The 17,556-nt window shown below is 43.9% G+C and overlaps 1 protein-coding gene across 3 annotated transcripts in view; it reads left to right on the top strand.

Moving 5' to 3' along the window:
* The window catches only part of LOC126094844 (rab GTPase-binding effector protein 1), a 176,364-nt gene that overhangs the window by 23,272 nt on the left and 135,536 nt on the right, over positions 1-17,556 (top strand). For all 3 annotated transcript variants that reach the window (XM_049909470.1, XM_049909461.1, XM_049909451.1), the window contains exon 2: positions 15,800-15,925. In XM_049909470.1, the coding sequence (XP_049765427.1) occupies positions 15,800-15,925 (126 nt within the window). The remainder of the gene's footprint in view (positions 1-15,799; positions 15,926-17,556) is intronic.

Below are 17,556 nucleotides of genomic sequence, written 5' to 3'. Positions count from 1 at the left end.
GACACTGCCGGTTCAGCCATCGCCATCTGCTGACGGCTGCGCCGGCGCCGTTCTGCCCATGTGGGCACTTGCTGACGGTTAGACACATTTTAATGTCCTGTCCCGATCTTAACCAACTGCGCCTCGATCTTAACCTGCCTAATACTTTCGATGCCGTTTTAGCGGATGACCCACGAGCAGCTGCTCGTGTTCTTTGTTTTATCAATTTGACAAACCTCGCTAAGGATATTTGATGTTGTTTTTTAATCCTATGCCTGTCAGTCTCTTTTAGCGTGTTTTCCCTTTTAGTTGTTGTCAACTTGTGCCTCGCGGTGCATTTTTAGAGTAGTCAGGGCGCTAATGACCATTGAAGTTGTGCGCCCTAAAACCACAAAAAAAAAAAAAAAAAAAAAAAAAAAAAAATCGCATCCACTGTCAGATACTCAAACACCTCTCGGTGGACTGCCAGCAACGCCTCCTAGACCTTTTCAACCGTAACTGGGTTGAGGGTGAGTTCCCGTCGCAATGGCAGGAAAGCATCATAATCCCCGTGTTGAAACCTGGCAAGAACCCACTGGAGGTGGACAGCTACCACCCCATTAGCCTCACCAACATTCTTAGCAAGTTGCTCGAACGCATGGTGAGCTGGAGGTTGAGTTGGCTACTTGAGTCTTGGGGCCTTCCGGCTCTACCTCAGGGTAGGTTCCGCGAGGGCCGCTCTGCCGCCGATAATCTGTTGTGCCTGGAGTCTGCCATCCTTATGGCCTTTACCCGCCGTCAGCATCTGGTCGCCGTGTTTTTTGACATGTGGAAGGCATACGATACGACATGGCGACATCACATCCTCTCTACGCTTCATGGTTGGGGTCCTCGGGGTCCGGTCCGCTCCCGATTTTTCATACAAAATTTTCTGTTCCTTCCGCATGCATGTTGCGGCCTTCCATAGTTCCTCCCGAGCTCAGGAGAATGGGGTACCGCAAGGATCTGTCTTAAGTGTCTGCCTCTTTTTAATTGCAATTAATGGGCTCGCTGTGGCGGTGGGAACGTCTGTCTCAGCTTCCTTGTATGCTGACGACTTCTGCCTATACTTTAGCTCCACTGACATTGCAGCTGCTGAATGGCAGCTGCAGGGCGTTATCCGCAAGGTGCAGTCTTGGGCTGTAGCACATGGCCTCCAGTTTTCGGCTGCCAAGACGTGCGTTAGGCATTTCTGCCGGCGACGCACTGTTTACCCGGAGCCTTGGCTTTATCTTGATGGCAAACCTCTTGCTGCAGTAGAGACACATTGGTATTTAGGATTGGTTTTTGACACCCAGTTGACTTGGCTACCTCATATTCGGCAGCTTAAACGGACGTGCTGGCGGCATCTTAGCGCTCTTAGTTGCTTGAGGCACACCAGCTGGGCTGCCGATTGGTCTACCCTTGTACGGCTGTACCAAGCCTTAATTCAGTACCATCTAGATTATGAGAGCCTGACTTAAGGTTCGGCATCACCTTCCGCATGCAGTTGTTTGACCCCTTCCTTCACAGCGGGATCCAACTCGCCACTGGAGCTTTCTGGACAAGCCCTGTCAACAGCATGCTTGTGGAGGCAGGTGTCCCTCCATTGCGGTTTCAGCGCCAACGATTACTGGCTGCTTATGCTACACACGTTTGTAGCTTGCCCAGGCATCCCAATTATTGTCTCCTGTTCCCTCAGTTGTTCGCCCATCTTCCGGAATGGCGGCCCCGGTCAGGGTGTAGGATCGTAGTTTGTGTCAGAGCTCTTCTCTCTGGGCTTGAGGTTTTCCCTCTTCCACCCTTTTCCAGGTCCCTCTGCATATACCCCCGTGGTGTGTGCCCCGTCCGTGCTTTCGGCTCTATTCGGCACAGGGCCTGGAGGACTCTGTCCCTCCTGAGGCCCTACGCCACCGCTTTCTTTCAATCCTTGCCACGTTTCAAGGCTCTGACTTTGTCTATACTGACAGTTCGATGGTTGCTGGTCATGTCGTTTATTCTCTTACTTTTGGGGATCATTATGAACAACACTCATTGCTGGCAGGCTGCAGTGTTTTCACTGCTGAGCTGGTCATCACGTCTTGCGCCCTAGAGTATATCTGCTCCTGCTCAGGTGAGTCCTTCATTATCTGTAGTGACTCCCTGAGTGGTTTATGAGCTATTGACCAGTGTTTCCCTTGCTCTCGTCTGGTGATGGCTATCCAGAAGCCCCTCCAAACTCTTGCCCGTTGCGGCTGTTCTGTGGTCTTTGTGTCGACCCTGGGTCATGTCGGCATCCCGGGAAATGAACGTGTTGACACGTTGGCCAAACAGGCTGTCAGTGCACCAGCATTGGAGGTTGGCCTTTCGGAGAGTGATCTCAGGTCAGTTTTGTGGCAGAAGGTACTTCGCACCTGGGGTGAAGAATGGCACACCCTTCCTTCACCCAACAAACTTCGGGCCATCAAGGAGGCTACCGGTGTGTGGCACTCCTCCTTGCAGGTCTCTCGCAAGGACTCTGTTGTCCTCTGCTGGCTGCGCATTGACCACACCTGGATAACACACAGCTATTTATGGTGCCGCAAGGACCCTCCTTTATGTTGCTGTGGGTCAGCTTTGACGGTGGTCCACATCTTGTTGGACTGCCCACTTTTAACTCCGCTCAGGCAGAAGTTTGCACTGCCTGATACACTTCCTGCACTTTTATCAGATGACGTTGCGATGGCAGATATAGTTTTGAGTTTTTTTCGTGCAGGGAGTTTTTATTACTTGATCTAAGTGTTTGTCCTTTTTTTGTGTTGAGTCTGGCCTGTGGCCTACGATTTTAGACTGGGGTTTTTAGTGTTTCTTGGTGGTTGGCCTTTCCTTTTTTGTTTCTATGGTCGGCCAATCACTGTCACACTCGCTGTGATTTTAATTCCTTTTTTCTGGTCTCTGTCTGCGTCTTTCTTGTCCTGAGTCATCTCTTGTCATCACCATTGTTTGTTCTTATTCTTTGTGAGTGTTTCAAGTTCGTGGAAAAAGGGACTGATGGCCCTAGTAGTCTGGTCCCTTCAATCCCACAAACAAACCAACCAACCTCCCTCTTCCTTATCACAGTCCCATCCCCATCTCCTCTCCTCATCTGCTGCTCCTGAGACCTCCCCTCTAGGTGCCACTCCCCCTCCATGGCTGAAGAAGTGCGCCACTTCTTTGGCACCTGGCAGTGATGGGACCCCATCCCGGGATCCCTGCACCCAGCCCAGTAGCTCTTGGGCCAGAGGCCTGTTTCCACAACTCTGCCATGGGACACACAGTCTGTGTCCCCCAAGATTACTCGCTCTATTTTGGGTCTGGATCTTTCAGAAGCCTGCTCTCCCTCTATGCACGGCTCATGTCAACTTCTGAAAGACAACAAGAAGAAACATAAATCCCCTCCCCGGCCGCGCCATCTCCCCCCTTTCAACCAGAATCTGACATCTTATTTATGGATGTCGCCCCATTGTCGTTGGTGGCGAATGGTGACCTAGCAGCATGATTGACTCCAGCCCATTCGCCTCCCATTTAATACCTGCTCTATGGTTATTCAATGGAATTATAGTGAATACTACCATCACCTCCCAGAGTTGCAATCTCTTATTGGCTTTTACTCGGCAGCTTGTGTCATTCTTCAGGAATCTCATTTTACTAATGCTCACTCACTGACCCTTCATGGGTTCTGTGCTTTCTGTCAGAACTGGGTCAGCCCTTTGAGGGCTTCCAGTGATGTTTCCATGTTGGTCTCTTATCTCCCTCCTGACAGGCCACCTACATCGGCATCTCCCCCTTCCAGTCCTCCTCCTTGGCGATTTTAATTCCCATCAACCTTTATGGACAGTGCTTCTACTAGTTGGGGGCTCATCATTGACCATTTTCTTGCCGACCATGACTTGTGCTTTCTTAATGGTTGTTCCCTTACTCATTTTATTGATGCATAAGGCATTTTTCTGCCATTGATCTTCTGCCCTCTTCCCCTCCCCTTCTTCCTTCCTTACACTGATAGCCACGCAATGACCTCTCTGATAATGACTACTCCCCGTTGATTCTCTCATGCTCTTCCTGCCTCCCACTGACCAAGTTACCACATTGGGCTTTCCACTGTGCCGATTGGTGTCTATGTATTGCCATTTTGCACTTCACAGGTGCTGTCTGCTGTTAGCCTATTCTGTGGTGGAGCACAGCCATTGCCACTGTCATTTGTGATTGTTGTTGCGCCATGCAACATCTTAAGTTGCATCTGTCCTCTGCCAGTCTTGTAACCTATAAAATTCTTCGCCCCAAAGTCCATTACTTAATCAAACACCAAACAGGTGTGTTGGGAATGCTTTGTCTCCTGTCTAGGTTTTTCTGTCCCTTTGTCAATGGCCTTGTCCTTCCAGGTGGCCTTTGTACAGATACATCAATTCTCACAGAACACTTCCTCCTCCGGAAACAGCAGAATGGGGTCTTCTTATGGCCCTCCCTTCTTCCCAAGATTCAGCTCGTGGCCCTGATTCCACCCGAAACCAATTGATTCCACATCTCAGTCCTCTACAACACCACTATCTCCACTAGGTGTTTAATCGTATTTGGCTCCAAGGCATTTTCCCCTCTCAGTGGGGGGACAGTATTGTGGCTTGTTCCTTTTCTTAAGCCTGGCAAGGATTCATTGTTCCTTGATAGTTAACGGCCCATCAGCCTGACCAATGTCCCTGCAAGTTACTAAAATGGATGGTGGCTTATCAACTCAATTGGGTCCTTGAATCTCGGGACCTTTTATCACCTTACCAGTACAGATTTCGGGAGAGACGATTCCTGATTGATCATCTGCTTCAATTGGAAACCACAGTTAGACAGACCTTTCTCAGTGCTGTCTTCTTGTCGCTGTTTGCTTCAATCTTAGTAAGGCCTACGACACAGCTTGGCGCCGTCACATCCTCCTTCTGCTCCATGAATGGGGTCTTTGGAGCCCTATCATGACTTTTATTCCTGTTCCATTGGTTGTTGAGAGTCTGGTTAAGCACTGTTCTCAGCTTTTCACAGACCCAGGGGAATGGCGTTCCACAGGGCTCCGTAAGAAAATAACATCAGAAAAGAAATGTAAAATCATCAAAAAATGCGAGCGTGGTGTGAGCATTGCTGATTTAGCATGCGCATTCAATCGATCAACTGTTTGTGCTATCCTCAAGAACAAAGACAAGATTAAGGAGATAGATGCTTCAAAGGGAGTGGCAAGAGTATCTAAACAACAGTTTTGTATTGTGGACAATGTCAAAAGGTTGCTCCTTATGTGGATAAATGAAAAGCAATTGCAAGGTGATAATATTAATGAGAATTTATGAGAAGGCGAGAATGATTTTCACTGACCTTGTTAAGAAGATGCAAGGATCATCAGTAGCCAAAGAAGTGTTTAAGGGAAGCTGTAGGTGGATCAAGAAGTTTAAGAGAAGAATCGGCATTCTTCCATCTGCCTCTCCTGGTGGGAATCTACCATTCTCTGCCATCTTCATATTGGGCATACTAGGTTGACCCATGGGTTTTTACTCTGCAATGAGCTGCCCCCCCCCCCCCCCCTCCCCCATAGTTGCAGAGCTTCCCTCATGGTGATCAATATTTTGCTGGACTCTCCCTGCCTTTTGGCCCTTTGCACTAAATATGCCCTCATACCTTCTTTGTCTCAACAGTTAGCGGCTGACTCTCGCATGGTTACATTGTTCCTCAGTTTTCTTTGTGAAAGTGGTTTGTACTCTCAGGTATAAGTCATTGAATTTTTCTCTGTAGTTTGAGCCTCTCAGTTAGCATAGACTTTAGTTATGTAGGCCTTGACCTTGCCTCAACACCTGCCAGCATCTCCCTGCCCTTTCCCTACATTTATTCTGTTTCCCCATTTCTTGTGTCTTCTTCCCTTGGTGTTGTCCCTGTTCTATTGTGATAATGGTATGGTGTGGGTGTTGGGATGGGTCAGTGGCAGTGCTGGTATCCCACTGCCTGTAACATTTCTGGGGGCACCCTACTCTCCTTGTTTCCACCTGTAGTATTCTCCTGCTTTATTTCTTCATTTGTTGTCCTCAGTGTTGACGCACTGCGTTGCTACACTCGCTGAAAAATGGGTTGTTGAAGTACAACACTGACTTCTTTAAATCATGTAGCGGACAGGTGCACATTTGCGTTTCATAGTACTTTACTTTCACTGTTCACAACCCCCCAATAATACACAGTTATGTGCCCAGTGCACTATTGTTTAACTATCGATAGGCCTCATTAATAGGTTGCAGGCGAACATTCACATACTGCTACAATAGTTACACGTATTTCGCAGTTAAGTTGATGCACTCTAGTTGATCTAACCAACACAGGTTTCTCATCTGAAACTCGGCCATGGACTGACTGTCTCAGTACCAAAAATCGGGTCCTTATATATCCTCACAATAATAGATACTGAAACTACACATTGTTTGAAGTTAAATTTGCAGAAATTACAATTAAAACTTGACCCATTAAATTAATGAATACATCGAAAAATTGGTTCTTTTTAACAGTTTCTTCTACTGCGAGAGAAAGCCGAATTATTTGTTTAAATCATGAAAGTAACATTTATAGTTACACAAACAATACTTTTGGCAAAACTGTTAATTACTTTGGAATTAATTAAGGGCTGGCTTTGCTAACATGTTTTCGAATAGAGCCAAATAGATACTTCAAGAACACTACAAGTCGTTCCTCCAAATGTTTATAATTACTACAGAATTTATTTTTGTTTATATGTCAATGGTAGAATTTAAGTTATGAAACCGTTACTGATTTCATCATATAACAAAAGGTTCTAACCAAGAATAGTCGAAATAAATTAGAAAATCAATTACACACACAAAACTAAGCACAAAATTAGATCTGGTGTTATATTCTTTAAAACTGAGGACCAACCTTTCTCTTTTATGGAAATGCAGATTATTCTCACATACGTTCATGGTAATTAGTTAAGAACAACATGAATTTTAAGGAGGCAGATGGCAAAACAGGAGGGGAAGTAAAATAATCCCAGCTTGCTTCATCACATCACCCCCTCAGTGGATTAACCAGATAGATATTACAAATAGGTAACTGGGCAATTCAGTGACAACAAGTGACCCCAGAAATTAAGTTTAAAATCTACACACAAAAAAATATTAGATAAGAAATCTTATCAAAACTACAGTACATATATTTTTCAAATTTATACAGGGTGTACATAAAGTCCGGGAACAGTTTCAACTATTTATTGCACAAGAACCAAACATTGTACAGATATCATACATATGTCATTTGGAAGATAAACCTTGAAAGTTTTTTTCACGTATACCGCCACAGCGAAATTAGGTGATTTTCCGATAGTCAGTGCTATTCGCAAACATGGTGAGTTCAGGTGCAGAACGAACTTTCTGTGTGTTGGAGTTCATGAAATGGGCTCCCTGATGACCAGATCTCACTTCGTGTGATTTTTTTTTTCTATGGGGACACATTAAAGATCTGGTGTATGTACCACCTCTACCACGTGATGTAGCAGAGCTGCACGGGAGAGAATACAGGAAGTGACTGTCACAGTCGACGGTGCCATGCTGGGACAGGTATGGCAAGAATTTGATTACCGTATTGACATCTACGGGGTCACTCGTGGTTCACATATCAAATGTTTGTAAAAAAAACTTTCCTTCAAAACACAATATATATGACATCTGTACAGTGTTTAGTTGTTGTGCAATAAATAATTGAATGCGTTCCCGAACTTTATGTACACCCTGTATATGAATGGCCCATATGAAATCCCCACACAGCATATTTACATACAAAGTATTGTACAATTGCACAAAATATCCACAAGTCATACTTTTAACAAAAAATTAAGCATCTGCATCGTAAGTGATGTCCTTTTTGCTTAGCGAAGATTACATTTTAAGATACATGTCACTTTGTACAAGTCCTGTCTTGCTAAACAAAATAAATCCTCATAGGTTGCAAAAAAACTAAATTACACTGCGCATTGCAGTTCACTTTCAGGCAGAAAATTTCACTTGCTCAGTTTAGTATTTTTCACAAGCATTTTCACACTTTTAATGAGCTTTTACACAATTTCTCACCAAGCTGTCCACACCTTCAATAGGTCCAAGTGGTAGTTAGTAAGGAAATGCACTGGCATCACTTCCCTTGGAGGTGCTTCTTCTCTGCCACAGTACATGAAAAAAATCAGACAAAATACCCTACTTTAGTACACTTACTTTTACTTCTAACTTAAGTCTAAAAGAAACGTTTCACTAATGTCAAATGATAGACATTACATAATAAGTAGATGCATTACATAGTTCTCATAACATTACAACAATTAACACTAAAACTGGCTATAGTATAAAAGGTGTGGGTTAGAAAAAAAATTTTTAAAATGATCTTATCTTATCTTAAACCAAAATCTGCTGCTCTGGTTGATCTGCCCTCCACCCCCACCTTCTCCCACGGTTGAGTCTGTGAGTACCGATGAGAAGAATAATACATTGAAGTGGACATGATTCAGCAGCAAAGTAATTTGCATTTTCTTTTCCTCTTCACTGCTTTCTCATATCCAAATCTGCCATTCCTTCAATGAAACTTTAATGGCTACCATTGCCATCAGGCTGAGCTCTGTCAATTAACGGCTTCTTACTCTGCAGTTGGTGTTGACTTTGGGAGACAAGGTTCTCAGAAACCCAACAACCTTCTATTAAAAATTAAAAATACTGTTGTAGAAATTGTGTTAATGTTGAGAGGGTGTCTGGAGGAATCTGCATGCGCATTTACTCTGAAACTCCCGTCGTTGGTGTCTATGTGTTAGAGCAATAGTATATGTATATCTACTCATCTCCAGACAGATGTGTACTCACATCACAAGCTGGTGGAGCTATTGAAACAGCTGCCTCCCCACTGCAAACAGCTGCCTCCCCACTTCTTCCTATTCAGGGACTTCAGTGCTCACAATCCTCTGTGGGTCAGAGAAACTGCATGTAATGGAGCGGAAGTAATAGAGCGATTAATTTCAGAACTGGAAGTCTGCCTATTTAATACTGGTGTAGCAGTACATTTCAGTATGGCCCATGCAACATACTCAGCCATAGATATCACTAAGTCTGCAGCCTGAGCATGTCATCTTTGGTCCAGTGGTACGTCCATGGTGACCTCTGTGATAGTGACCACTTCCCTGTCACTCCCGTTTTCTCAGACCACCCACCAATGGAACATGCACCACACTGATTACTTTGAAAAGCCAATTGGCAAGCTTTCACCTCCAAAGCAACTTTAAAAAGCATTGAAGATAGGGGGGCATTTAGGCAGTGGTAGAAGATACTGTTGACAAGATTATACAAGCAGCTGAAGCAACAATATCCTATTCTTCAGGACCTCCCCTTTGTAAACCTATGCCATGGTGGTCTGAAGAAATTGCTGCAGCTATTAGTGTCAAGGCACTTCATTGACACAAATGCCATCCTTCTATTGTACATTTAATAGCATTCAAGAGACTTTGAGTGAAGGCATGGTTTTTAATTTAAAGAAAAGTGTTGCGAACAATATGTATCATCTATGAGGGCCAGCACACTATTGTCTCAAATATGGACTAATTACTGCTGTATTTGTGGCCACACAATGTCTACAGTGGTTCCTGGCATCTCCCTTAGTAGTGACATTTGTACTGATCTCAAGGTCATTGCTGAATGTTTCATGGCACACTTCGCTGGAGAACCCGCATGCAGTAACTACCATACTATTTTCCTGACCCAGAACACTGGTGGAGTGAAGCTGCTTAATCTTCTGTGCACAAGCCTTGAATCATACAGTATTCCATTTACTGAATACTTGTTCCTCACCACTTTAGCAGTGTGTCAAGACACGGCCTCTGGACGCAATAAAATCGACAATTGAATTATGAAACACCTTAGTAATGACAGCATAAAACAAATCTTTGGGTTTTTCAGTATTATTTGGTGGGAAGGGGAGTCCCCCCCCCCCCCTCCACTCCTAATTGTGCAGAGGGCATTATTATTCCTATCCGGAAACCAGAAAAAACCTTCATACTTTTGCTAATTATTGACTAGTTTCTCTAATGAATAGGCCATGTAATTTAATCGAAATAATAATCATCATCTGACAACACTCTCTCTTTCTCTCTCTCTCTCTCTCTCTCTCTCTCTGTCTGTCTGTCTGTCTGTGTGCGCGCTTGTGTTTTTACTTGGAAGCCTGAAGACATTTATTGCAGTTTCAAAGGGGTTTGGTCATTACTGTCCATAGCAGACCAGCTGATTTGTCTGGAATCCGCAGTGTGCAATGCTTTTGTGCATTACCAATCACTGTGTTCCTTGACCTGCAGAATGTGTACAGTACCACTTACAAGGGAACCTCCCCATCGCACCCCCCTCAGATTTTGTTATAAGTTGGCACAGTGGATAGGCCTTGAAAAACTGGACACAGATCAATCGAGAAAACAGGAAGAAGTTGTATGTAACTACGAGAAAAATAAGCAAAATATACAAACTGAGTAGTCCATGAGTCAGATAGGCAACATCAAGGATGATGGGAACTCAGGAGTGCCGTGGTTAGCGTGAGCAACTGCGGAACAAGAGGTCCTTGTTTCAAGTCTTCCCTCAAGTGAAAAGTTTACTTTCTTTATTTTCGCGCTGCAACAAATGAATGCAACAGTTTCACAGTCGCACAGTTTTCCCTGTGCTCTGTCGAAACATATGTTTTTAACATTTTCAGATTTTTCCATGTGTAGACCCTCAAATCCTGCATATGTCCAAGCAGATCTGAACATATCCTGGAATTTTGGAGAGCGAAGTGGATTATGTGTGAGTGCCTGAACTTTGATAATTGACACACGATCACGTAAACAATACTGCTCTGTGTACCTGTGCAGCTTCGCAAAATCATAGAATATTTTCACAAAGTATTTCACTTGCCGAAAATCAAACACAACTAACGGTTGCACAAGAGGTCCCACACAAAAATTGAACAATGCCTGATCCTTCTGTCCCGTATAGGCTGTATAAAAAATTAAACTTTTCACTCGAGGGTAGCCTTGAACTGAGGACCTCTCGTTCCGCAGCTGTTCACGCTAACCACGGGACCACGGCGCTCTTGAGCTCCCGTTCTCCCTGTTGTTGCCTATATTGCGCATGGACTACTCTGTTTGTATATTTTGATTATTTTTTTCATAATTCCACACAACTTCTTCCTGTTTTCTCGATTGATCTGTGTTCAGTTTTTCAAGGCCTATCCACTGTGAAAACTTATAACGAAATCTGAGGGGGTGCGATGGGGAGGTTCCCTTGTTAGCATTATCACATCCTGTTTGTACTGCACGAATGGTGCTTACGGGGCTGCTTTCCTATTTTATCCAGAATTTCCTCTCCATGCAACTGTTATGGGTCAAGATAGGTTTATCCTTCAGCAACCAATACATACGGGAAACTGGAGTCCCATAGGGATCAGTTTTGGGCGTAACCCTCTTCACTATCATCATCGCTGTTAATGTTATCGTGACTTAGTGTGTGACAATCATTGTATGTGGATGACCTTTGACTGTATTGCAGCTTTACGTTATTGCAAACTGCAGAGCACCAACTTCAGAGGGGCATACACAAAGTACATAACTGGATCCCGACCCATGGAATATTCGTGGTGTGCAGTTTTGTTGAAACACGACTGTATATCCATGCCCAGAACTTGATCTCAGTAATGAGTTTCTTTAAGTTACTGAAACTTTCAAATTTTTGCCAATATGTTAACGTAGTTACCATAAGTACACCAGCTCAAGGCAAATTGCATGAGGAATACTAATACCCTCAGATTTTTCAGTAGCATGTCTTGAGTCTCAGACAGCACAGTTGTTCTGTGATCTTACAAAACTCAAATTGTCCAGAATGTTCTTCAAACTGATGACGAACAGTTGTGACCTGGTGACATGGCACAATGGCATCCATAAAAATTCCATTGTTTGGGAACATGAAGTGCATGAATGGCAACAGATGGTCTCCAAGTAAGTTATTGTTTCAGTTGGACCAGAGGACCCAGCCCATTTCATGTAAATGCAGCCCACACCATTATGGAGCCAACACTAGCTTGCACAGTGCCTTGTTGTCAACTTGGGTCCAGAACTTTGTGGGGTCTGCATCACACTTGAACCATACCTTTAGCTCTTAGCAACTGAAATTTGGATTCACCTCACCAGGCTATGGTTTTCCAGCCATCTAGGATCCAATCAATATGGTCATGAGTCCAGGAGAGGTGTTGCAGGTGATTTCATGCTCTTAGCAAAGGCACTCGTCTTGGTCATCTCCTGCCATAGCCCATTAACAACAAATTTCACCACATTGTCCTAATGGATATATTTGTTTTACGTCCCACATTGATTTCTACATTATTTCATCCAGATTTGTTGTCTGTTACCACTGACAATTCTACAAAAATACGGCTGGTCTCAGTCATTAAGTGAAGGCCGTTGATGATTTTGCAATCTGTCTCCTTGAGCAGCATCTTCAGCGATCTCTCAATTATCTTTGCTCATGGAGCATCGACAGTGGCTTTTGCTTCTCCACTGACTAAACTGTTTGTATGAATTTCTGGCGGCACAGTTGGTTTCTTCCTCTGTCTTTACATCTTGGGCCTGTTGCTCTTTCATTTGTCGACACTATGAAATTCGTGTGGCTCATGCTCAATAGGAAACTTTCTTGGTGTTCTCATGTGTCTTACCTGGCCGCCCACTGTAAACAGTCCCTTAGTGTCCTACATGTCCTCAGCAGTACTTCATGGGGAGTGGATCAGACGACCCTCATCCATTTGTACCAATTCCTTGCCCATTCAAAACTAGACTATGAGTGTTCTATTTATGCATGTCCACATCCATCCCTCTTATGCCATCTCAATACTCTCCACCAACATGGCATCCGTTTGGCAACTGGAGTTTTTTTTACACTAGCTCGGTTGAGGGTCTGTGTGCAGAAGCTGGCGAACTACCGCTGTCATACCACGGTGACTTTCTCCTCAACAGATATGCATGCTGTTTGTCTCCAATGCCTTGTCACCCATACTATGCCTCCTCCTTCAATTACCCCTTTGATTGCCAGTATGGGGTGTGTCCCTCTTTCTGTTACTTCCTGGAGTTTGCTTTTGGCTCTTGCTCCGGCAAATAAACTTCACACTACTTGCCATTTCCGCAATGGGTTTGAACTCTTCACCACCTTGGCTTCGTGTGGCGGCATGTGTTCACCTTGACCTTCATTTGCTAAGGACACTACTCCAGCCTTGCTCTATTGCTGTAAGTTTCACGACCTTCGCACAGAACTTTGCGGTAGTATCTTGGTTTTGCACTGATGGCTCTCAGACTGACCATGGTGTCGGGTGTGCCTTAATCGTTGGCACCGACATTTTTTGGTATCATGTTCCAGAACACTGCTCAGAATTTGCGACAGAGCTCTTTGCCCTGTATCAGATCACACAGTACATCCAGCGACACAGGCTTTTCAAGTATGTCATCTGCTCAGACTCTCTTAGTGCCCTTCAGAGCCTCTTTTGTGCTGTACATCATTCGTACCTTTGTGGAACGGGCCCAGGAAAGCTGTCAATTGCTCACTCATGATGGAGGCACTGTGATGTTTGTTTATGTGGGTTCCTGCTCACAAAGGTCTGATGGGAAGCAAGGCTGCTGACAATGCTGGCAAGGCTGCAGTCCTCATATCTTGGCCCACTAGTTTTTCCTTTCCCTCTGATGATTTCTGTGTTGCCATGCAGGTGGTGTCACTTTGGCATCACCACTGGTCTTCCCTTCAAAGAAACAAGCTCTGGGGAATTAAACCTCTCCCATCTACTTGGATGACCTCCTCTTGGCCCACTCACTGTGAGGAGATCATTATAGCTAGGTAGCATATTGGGCACTGTCTTTTTAGCCATCGTCATTTGTTAAGTGATGCTCCGCCACCACTTTGTGCTCATTGCCCTCAACCTTTGACGGTTCGCCATTTCCTGACGGGAACCCTGTTATTAACCAGTTAATGTTCTCATTTATGTTTGCTGTATGAGTTGTTCGCTGTTTTAGTGAACGATGCGCCTTCTGTTGACTGTGCTTTACTTTTTATCCATCGTAGCAATATGATGAAGGACATTTAATCCATATTCCTTAGATACAAGGTTGTGCTATCGTAGCACCAAAACATTGTTGCTGCCCTTTGACAAGGAATGTGATGTTTTATGTGGTGATTAAACAATTGATACCTGAAGATCTACCTACATGACTATTCTGCAATTCACAGTTAGGTACCAGGCTGAAGCACTTTCAGATTATTTCTCTGCCATTTCACTCGTGAGCTGTGTGAAGGAAAAACAGACTTAAATCCTTCTGCACAAGTTCTGAATTCTCTTGGTGTATTATTATGATCATTTCTCCCTATGTAGGTGTATGCCAACAAAATATTTTCGCATTTGGAGCAGAAAGTTGGTGATTGAAATTGCATTTAAGATCTCACTGCATTGAAAAACTCCACAGTTTAATGATTGTTACCTCAACTCACGTATCATATTCACGACACTCTCTCACATATTTTGTGATAATACAAAATGTGCTCCCCTTCTTTGAACCCATACTGTGCTGCAGTAAGCCCACTCCCTAAAGAGGACGGGCAAGCATATTGCAGCAGTCTCTTTAGTGGATGTGTTGCATCTTGAACTGTTCTACCAATAAAATGCAGTTTTTGCTTTGCTTTTGCCACAACATTACCTATTTGTTTGTTCCAATTCAAGTTATTTTTAATTGTAATCCCTAAGTATTTTGATGAATTGATGGCTGTTGGATTTGTGTGTGTTACTGTGTAACCAAAATTCAGTGGATTCCTTTTAGTACTCATCTGGCTGACCTCACAGTTTTCATTATTTAGAGTCAGTTGCCTGCAACTACTGAAACTTGCCATGATCACTTACATCTTCTCAAAGCTGATGTAAATAAATTAACAATTACAAATCTGAAACGTCTCCCAAAAAATAAGAACAGGAAGTGCTGTCATTTAACATCTTACTAACACACAATTTGAAAGGACTTTGAGCAAAATTGATTTGATTCTGGAGTTTAAAAAGGAAACAAGATGTCAACTTCTTCTTGAGGTGTCCAGGTCCAAAGAATGTCAGTAGTCACCACTGAAAACCTCTTAAAGTCCAAAAATGTCACACTGGGTAGGGCTTATCCCCAGAAGTGTGGCATTAGAGTCAGACAGCGGGCAGCAGTGGCAACTCTGGGAATGAATAGCAGTCTTTAGCTGGTGGATGAACTGCTGGTTGTGGGCCTAGTGAGATCTTACTGATAGGTGGCTTGGTGTTTTCACTGGTATCTCCCTCTGACGGCCCACACTGTGCCTTCTTGTTGCGGTCTGAATGTTGGCTGCTGTAGTGTGGAGTCATGGGAGTTTAAATGCTGTGGCTCATAGCTGGTCGGACTGCCGCACTTGGTGGATGGCGTGCCACAGCAGTTCACCTACAGTTACTGAATCCCTTGTAGACAGTATGTCTACCCTTATAATACTTGACATGGTTCTTGGGACTGTATTCTAGATTCATAGTGAAGTTCATCATTCTGATTGTTTAATGACAGCATTAGCAGTGAAGCCTAAGATCTCCTGTGGTACTACTTTCCGCACTCTGAATTTTGCGTTGTGCTTGCACTTGCCCCACTTGTGGAATTCATGAAGCAAGATGATACAGTGGTTATATGTTGACTGATTTAATATTGGTAAATACTGATTGAACTGAATTGTCATGTGATGTTAGATTTCCCACATTTATTAAAATTAAATATTACTCTTCACAGGTGTGATGTCAAGGGTTGCAGAATTAATGGAAAGGATAAAAGAGCTTGAAACAGAGAAGCAGCAAGCAAAAGAAGAATTTGGTATACAGAGAGCCAAACTGAAGGAGCTTTACTTGCAGAAAGAGGGTTTGTACATGTCTCAATTATTTGCCCCAATTTCTCAAAGTTCACACACACACACACACACACACACACACACACACACACACACACTGTTTGAACTTCTTTAGTGTTGCGCAACTGCTGAGTCATGTATCAAAGACCTGCCTCACACTATTCCCTCCTTGCCTCGTGCATCCTTTCTTATCTGTTCCCCATCTCCAGCTTCCCAGGCAACTCCTGTTAATAATTGATAATAAATAACTTGACTTGCTGTGACTGCCAGAGTGTGTGTTTGGATGTCTGTGTGATTGTGTGTGACTGTAACTATTTTTACTACAGAAAGACCAAGAGCTCAAAAGCTTGTGTGAATACTATTTCCTGTAATGCGTTTCTGTGCACCATGCATCATCAGTTATTTTGCTCCCCAAATAGCAAAACTCCTTTACTAGTTTAAGTATCTATAATTGAACATAAGATTACGGTAGAACTGCAATTGGCTTTCCAAAGACTGTGCATCTTGCAAATGTGAATTAAAGTTGGATCCAAGATCCAAAATAGTAAAGAAACTGAAAAAACAACACAAGTTACGGAATTTACCTCAGAAACTGCGAGCTGCTCAGAGCAGAAGCAGCAATACAGCACTAAAAGAGTTGAAACTTACTTGATTGATTCGGCGAAAACTGTGCCAGGCTGCCACCAACCTCACAACTCCAGAATGAGATTTTCACTTTGCAGCGGAATGTGCACTGATATGAAACTTCCTGGCAGATTAAAACTGTGTGTCGAACCGAGATTCGAACTCAGGACCTTTGCCTTTCGCAGGCCAGGTCCCGAGTTTGAGTCTCGGTCTGGCACACAGTTTTAATCTCCCAGGAAGTTTCATATCAGCGCACACTCCGCTGCAGAGTGAAAATCTCATTCTGGAAACATCCCCCAGGCTTTGGCTAAGCCATGTCTCTGCAATATTCTTTCTTCCAGGAGTGCTAGTTCTGCAAGGTTCGCAGGAGAGCTTCTGTGAAGTTTGGAAGGTAGTAGACGAGAAGTAAAGCTGTGAGGGTGGGGCATGAGTCGTACTTGGTAGAGCACTTGCCCGCGAAAGGCAAAGGTTCAGAGTTCGAGTCTCGGTCCAGCACACAGTTTTAATCTACCAGGAAGTTTCAAGTTTTAACCTCACAACTGTTTAATTTTCCTCTCCGCTCCCAGAAACCCAGAAAACTATAGCTTGGAGGAGAGGGTACACAACTTCTGCCCTGTTTTACATATTTTTCCAGCCAGGAATTTCCATTATTGGTTTGCTGAAAATATTGTTTACTTTGCCATTAATTTGGTTCTGTAAATGGTGACATTTTGTTGTGATGGAGAAGTCTACCTTTATTTCGTTTATCATTGCCACAGAAACCTTTTAATGCGTTGGCCTCAGCAGCACTAATACAAGCATTAGCCTCCTACCGGAGAAGTTCAGTAAGTGGTGACATTTTGTTGTGAAGTAACAATGAAACTTCCTGGCAGATTAAAACTGTGTGCCCGACCGAGACTCGAACTCGGGACCTTTGCCTTTCGCGGGCAAGTGCTCTACCAACTGAGCTACCGAAGCACGACTCACGCCCGGTACTCACAGCTTTACTTCTGCCAGTACCTCGTCTCCTACCTTCCAA

This window comes from Schistocerca cancellata, chromosome 1, assembly GCF_023864275.1.
Source record: "Schistocerca cancellata isolate TAMUIC-IGC-003103 chromosome 1, iqSchCanc2.1, whole genome shotgun sequence".
Classification (NCBI taxonomy): Eukaryota; Metazoa; Arthropoda; class Insecta; order Orthoptera; family Acrididae; genus Schistocerca; species Schistocerca cancellata.
Note: the sequence above shows the minus strand (reverse complement) of the source record. Positions and strands in the feature narration are given on the sequence as shown.